Here is a 7,065-nt window from a genome sequence, read left to right as displayed (position 1 = left end):
CAATTCTTGAAGACTTTTTTGAGCTTTTTGAGGGCTTCAAAATTGCCTATTTTCCTCTTTTTCGACTTGATCGAATTTTCAAAAAAAAAAAGTATCGTTACAGCAAAAAAAGGAGACACGAAAACGACGAATGGTCACCGGAACGCTTACAATAACAGACGAAGAAACACGAGAAACGGTCAAACCTCGACCAGGTATCTCTATTTCCTCTTTTCTCTGCACTCTCCTCTTCTTACACACTATTTCTTCGGTTAATGGTTTTACGTTGCAGTCAATGTGTATCATTGTTGTTGTGTTTAATGGGTTGGAGATGGATGTGGAGATGTAATGTGAGAAGGGAATGAGAGAGATAGAATCAGAATGAGATTGGTTACGATTTTTGGATTGGACAACTAAAATTGAGAAAAATTAGAAGAGAATTTAAAAATTACTGTTTCAAAAAATTTAGGAGAGACTATAAGTTGAAACATTTTGATGGGTTTCAGAACAGCATAGGATACCATTAACACTCTAATAGAATTCCCACCTAACTTTCAACTTTGAGCCTATTTATCTTGGTTCTCGTGCGAGGTGTCAAGAAGTGGTCAACTGACAAATCGTTCATTATATTATCAGAAATGTTTTATCAGTTGACACCTTTTTGATATCTTTAATAGGAGCCGAGATAATTAAGCTCAAACTTGACTGTGTGGCGGATTTTTTATTATAGGTGTATCGGTAATTTAAAGTTCTTCTTATTAGTGCTTAACGAAGTAAAAATTTGCAACATAGTTTCAGAAGTATTTCTTGGAAAAAGATTCAATTTATTGCAACTGTATTTTTTATTTGGAGTCTGAAAAATGTTTTACTGTTTTGTTCATTTTGTATAAGTCCGGGTACATGGAATAGGTTGGTAGACTTCAAAACTGACTTCAAAAGCAAAAATGATCATTTTAGTCAAAAATTGTAAACTTTTAGGGTCGGTATATGTACCTAGTACTTGTTCGTTTGATTTGGAAATTTCAGAGGTTATGGACCAAATATAACACTCAATACTAATTAACTTTTTAAGATGAAAAACGAAAGAAGACAATATGTTTTTTGCTAAAAGCTCGGTAAAACATGGAAAAGGATGTATTGTGAATTACTTGTTGGAAAAATACATCATTTCCACCTATTTCAATGCTTTTTTCAAAAATTGAAAAGCGTTTATTCTTTGACAAAAAAGTTCAGTAAGAGAACTCAAAAAGTATTTCAAGTTTTCAGACCAAGCATACAAATGTCAAGTAATTTTTTAGATACTTAAAGACGAAGATTTTCAACGAAAACGGTAATTTATGCTTTTTTCAAATCGTATCATTTAAACGAGTTCATTGGAACTTCAATGATTTTATAACAAAAACTGTGAAGTTAGTGAATATTCGAATCAGTAAAATTATTTCTAATAGTCAGAAACGACATAAAATAAAAAAGATGGCTGCACTAAAAAAATGCATCAGAAAAATTGAAAATTTATTGTCTTCCTTCTTTTTCAAGAAGTCTTCTCTATTTGCTAACAACTCCCAAAGTGTTGACAGGCGAGAAGACGTCAGAGTAAGGGTTAGGAATTATGAATGTACCCCTTTGGGAGAGGAAAGAAGCTGTGCAACATAACTCGTTCTCATCACTCACCCTCTTTTTCTTCTTCAGAATTCTCAACGTCTTCTTCTTCATCTTCTTCCCAACAATTCTGCGTTCAAAAAGATCGAATCGAGTTGGTTGTCGTCATCGTCGTCGTGCTGATTCTTCTTCAAATCGGACTCGCTCTGTTTTTCTACAAAAAATGTGCGACTCGATCTGTTTCAGACACGTCGTCTAGTGTGTATTCTGAAGGAAGTTCTGAATGCTCTACCACGTCATCTGCGTACAATACTTGTAATCGACAAATGATAGTTGGACAGGGGCCGGTGCTTCCAGCAAGACCGTCGAGATTTTCAGATGGAGCTCCGTTTACGGAAAATCCCTATAATCGATTACACCATTTTGCTTGAGAACCATTTTAGCTTCGGTTTCACTTTTATTGTAAAATAACTAAAAAAGCTCACTGCAATTTTTATTTTTGAATTCCAATGTCCATATCTGTGCATTTATCCTTTTTTCTCTTTTTCCTCCTACCTATGTGCCGTTTTATGCTCCTCTTGACTATTTCAATAACTCTCCACATTCATTTTTTTCTGTTTCTTAATGTTGTCTTTTTTCTCTCATAAAATTTCATTTTGTTGATTAGCGTCGAATTGTAGCTTTTTGGAAAACCGAAATATGAACAAACATGAAAATTTGAACAACTTATAAGATACCGAGAATTGTTTTTTTTTCGGTTTCTCATGGTTTTTTAATAATCTAAGTACCCAAGATAAAAGTATTGTCTTTTTCATTTCAATGCAAACTTTTTTTTTCGAATCAGGCTTCATTATCAATGCAGCATACCGCAAAGCCTATTATTATGTTTGAGGTCTCCTAGCCGAAAAAAATATTTTTGATTTTGTGATCAACATTTTGTTATATTAACTCTATTCTCAACACTGCCAGTTAGGATATCTCGGCTAGTTTTTATCAATTCATATTGATTTTTGATTAGTATACTGAAAATATTTGATACTAACAAGGGAATGTCATTCTGAAAGCTCTTCAGAATTTTCTCTAAATTGGCTAATTTATAGAATCAAGAATGGGGTTTTCCGTAATAAGAGTGGCAGTCGGCAACACTCGCTGAAACTCGGCAAAAATCAATCTGAAAACGTGAGATTTAAACGAGTCTTTGGTTCAATGTATCTTGGTTCTTGTAAAAGATATCAAAAAACTTTTGAGAGCAAAAATGTTTGACTTAAGACCAGCAACATTTCATTAGTTGACCAATTTTGGATATCTCAAACTTGGAACAGGATAATTGGGGTCAAAAGGAGTATCTTTTTGAAAAGTTTCACAGATATCAAAAGCGAAAATTCAATATTTAGTTATTTAAAACGTGATGAAATTTTTTTTGTTAAGTGGTCATAAAAATTACATTCTCCACCGAAGAATCGACGTGAATTGATAAAGAAACCCATGACCCTTCATGCCCCATTGACCTCAGGGAGAATACTATAAAGGAAGAAGAAAGTGGAGGAGAGAATTAGTTCTCGCCTTCTCTGGGCTTCCAAGAAGGGAGCCTGGAGAAAGGGTCCTGTGCCTGGGTGACCGGGTTCCGGGTGACCTGGATCCAGGTGAGTTGGGTCCTGGGAATCTACTCTGTCCTTTGGGATATCCTCTTGGCGCTGCAACATGATGCATCAACCGATAATTGAACCCGGGCCATCTCGACTGGATCGGAAGAAAGGTCAAATGCTAGTAGCGGATCTAGAAATGATCGTTGTGTTCTAGAGAAACCTGTCAAATTTGAGATAATTTATTTCAATACCTGTAACTGAAATCAGACAATGCAGTGTCAGAAACAGGATCATTTGGAGCGTTACTGTTGATGGTTCAGACTGAAAATAAGACAATTAGTTATTGATCTAACCATTTATTTTTGAAACTGGATCAAATGAATGATGAATTGTTTTCTACTTATTCTCTGTGTTTTTCATATCTCCGTTCATGTAAGAAATATGAAACAAAATAATTTTCAATATTATGATTTTTGTTTCATTTATTTTATCACTTTGCATAAGTTTATAATAAGATTGATGACTTGAACATTTGAAGAAAAATCATTGGAAAGGCTGAACTTTTCATCAATGTCCTTTATTCATATTCTTTTCGGAAATCAATGAAGATTTTTATTGTTGTTTACCCTTCTAATCCTTATAAAAATGACTTTTCAATCCTACTTGCAGCTTTAAATAGAATGTTCCAATTTAGCAGAAGAAGCATCAACATGTTTACCTGATGTATGAATCATTGCTCCAGACTAGGTTTCCAGACTCAACACGTGGCTCCGGACGACTTAGAACGTAGATCTGTTTTTTATTGTAAAAAAAAGAGTTTTTTTCCAAATTTTCTTTGTTGTTGTTTTTTGTGATTTTTGGTCTCTTTTGATTGAGATTCTTTAATAGAAGGGAGAAAGATTATAGTTGGTGATTCTTCAAAAACAGCGGTAATGAAAAACTACCCACTAAAATATGAAAGTTGTGAAACTGAAAAAAATTGTCAAACAAAAACAAATTTGACGAGTAGAAATCTCGCAAATGGAATACAAAGATTTTTCAGTTTTCTCGGGAATTGGAAAAAAATAACTTCAATAACCTGCTGCAAGTTTCTAAAAATCAACAAAAGATTTTTCTCGATTTTTTCACCCTTCACGCTCTCCCACAAAACAATTCCGAACTGCAAAACAATTTTTGATCTTCAGAAAAAAAGTTTGGCGCGATCACAATTGCAGGTCTAAAACCATAATTTCAGAATTTTTTATCTGATTTTGTGGTGATTGAAAATTAATCAAATGATTCTTAAAAAATCATTTAGGGGTTATAGAATCATGTATGGCCCTTTTCCGGAAGAAAAAAATCTCAAAAATGGTCATTTTGAAAGTTTTTTACAGAAAAAATCTATCTCCTCTTTCAGTTTTTGACATTTCTAGGAGTTCTTTAGCTCAAAAAACCGCAATTATTTTCTCTACATTTTCTATGGATGAATTTTTGATTCGTCTTATAAAACTTCTTTTATAATTACAAAACAACACAAAAATGCTATTTCGTGCATTTTCATGAGGTTTTTGAATTATAAAAAAAAGTTTTATCAGACAAATTAAAAATTCATACATAGAAAATGTAGAGAAAATAATTGCGGTTTTTTGAGCTAAAGAACTCCTAAAAATGTTAAAAACTGAAAGAGGAGATAGATTTTTTCTGTAAAAAACTTTCAAAAATGACCATTTTTGAAATTTTTTCTTCCGGAAAACGACCATACAATTTTTTAAGAATTATTTGAACCATCTTGGAACTCCACAAAATCCGATAAAAAATTCTGAAATTATGGTTTTAGACCTGCAATTGTGATCGCGCCAAACTTTTTTCTGTAGGTCAACAATTAATTTGCAGCTCGAAATTGTACTGTGGGAGAGCGTGCCCTTGGAAGCAACTTTTTGAGGTTTTACAGATAATTGTCTCGAGTTCTTTTTCTCTATGTGAGGCTTTTACTGCAATGAAAATTGTGTACTATCTGAAATCATAATTATTGTTTTATTAGAATATCATGAAACATGAAATTTATGAAACGGAAAAAATTGCCAGACAGAAAAAATAAATAATATTGGTGAACTCACAAGCCAATTTGTCTTCTAGATTTTTTCAAAAAAAAATGCAAATCAAGAATTTTTTGTGTCTTAAACAATTTGATTTCCGGAGCTGAACGCATTTTTTTAAAAACGCAAGGAAAACTGACAAATGATGGGATTTATTTTTTTTAACAACGAACATTTATTTTTAGGTTTTCAGATTTTCAGCAAAGCTCTGTTTATCTGGTTTCTGAAGCGTACACATGGTTTTTTCAGAGATCAGACACATTCAGATTGCATTACAAAATGATTTATTGAAAAGTATAAAGAAATGAGAATGGAAAAAATTGAAGTGCGGTTTTCAGATGGAAAAATACTGTTGCTTTCATTTGTGATATTTTTTTTTCCAAAAAACTGATCGTAGTAAGGGTTTGGGCATTGAAAACCATTTTTTAGGAAAAATTAAGTAGTCTCAGTGGCCGTGATCGAAAGTCCTAAAACTCCTGAAACTTGAAAATGTTCTTGTTTTCCGGCTTTTCCCCCAATTTTGACTATCTTCAACAGTTATTCTTTGGGAAACCGAAAAAATCGAAACATAAACATTCCGAAAAATAAAAATATTAGCTTACTGTATTTTTGGCACTGGGACCTTCGGTCACAACCACCGAATTATGTATTGGTACCAGCACAACTACTTCTTCAAAAAGAATCACTAAATCAAGAGGAATACAAATTTTATGTTTCGGAACGACTACATGGTTGCGATGCTTTTTCCGAAGTTGTCGGGCGCTCAACGCTATCATGGACGAACAAGACAATCATTAATCAATGAAATTGATATTATAATTGTAATCCGAAAAATTAGAAAAGATGTTTTTGCAATCATTTGTCTTTTTACAGGCTTACCATTTCATGAAACATTTTAGAACCAATAATTCAGTTGTGTTTATTGCATTATTAGCTTTTGAAGCTTGCACATCGAAATATCGGAACTTTGAAACATTTGAAATTTCAAAAACCCCGAGATTTTTTGTTCGTGATGAAGTTCTGATAGTGAGTTGAGTTGTTGCAAATTGATGACTAATCTGTAATTTCAAAATTTGCTGGACTTTCGAAAAAAAAAATTGCAGACTAGTCTGAAATTTTCAAAAAAATTCGGAATTCATTTTCTCATACTCTAAATACCAACTCAAAAAACTTCTCTGATTCTGATTCATGAGCTTCCAAAGAATACGTAGCTTCTAAAACAACTTCTAAAACACTTTTTGCAGGTTTTGGCCTCATGCCGAAAAGTACACACTTCATTTTGCACCCATCACATTCTCAAATGTTTTTGTTTTCTAAAACCCTCTCCTCGTGGCTTCTCAATTTCAAAATCTATTTTGATCAAAAGCCCACGGAGCCCATCATAAGGTTCCCATGTTTTTAATGTTATCTTTTTTGTTCTATTTTCACATCCCATGTGTTTCTGTCGGCGGGACCCTGACCATCCAGGTGGTCCGTGCAAAAAATGAAAAGAAAAAATAAAGCAAAACAACAGATGGCTATATCCCTTTGGTGTAATTTTAGAACTCTTAAAGAACCACCCAATTGAAAACATCACATGTTTGTTTTTCGCGGATTTCTCTGGAAATCTGTGTTGTTCTCGAGTGTTTGCTCGAAAAGTGGGCGGGGCTTCTTAAAAAACAAGTCTGGAAAAAATGTGGGTGGAGTCGAGACAGAGGTACTGTCATGAGGCATTCCAAAAGAGCTGTATAAAAGAAGTGAGGCTTCTGTGAGCTGGCAACAACTTCCTATTATTACTAAAACTGAAAATTTTCAGAAAAAACTTCCCGAAAACCCCGAATTTCAAG

At 33.4% G+C, this 7,065-nt stretch overlaps 1 protein-coding gene across 1 annotated transcript; it reads left to right on the top strand.

The window, feature by feature from the left end:
* Window positions 1–310: 310 nt before the first annotated feature.
* CBG26291 lies at window positions 311–2,009 on the top strand (the record flags this gene model as incomplete). Its single annotated transcript, XM_045235247.1, has 2 exons — window positions 311–316; window positions 1,617–2,009. 2 exons carry the CDS (start codon window positions 311–313, stop codon window positions 2,007–2,009), a joined length of 399 nt encoding a protein of 132 aa, XP_045100477.1.
* Window positions 2,010–7,065: the final 5,056 nt, after the last annotated feature.

Source organism: Caenorhabditis briggsae (genome assembly GCF_000004555.2).
Source record: "Caenorhabditis briggsae complete genome, chrIV, whole genome shotgun sequence".
In the NCBI taxonomy this organism is placed as follows: Eukaryota; Metazoa; Nematoda; class Chromadorea; order Rhabditida; family Rhabditidae; genus Caenorhabditis; species Caenorhabditis briggsae.
This window is presented reverse-complemented; position numbering and strand designations above follow the sequence as displayed.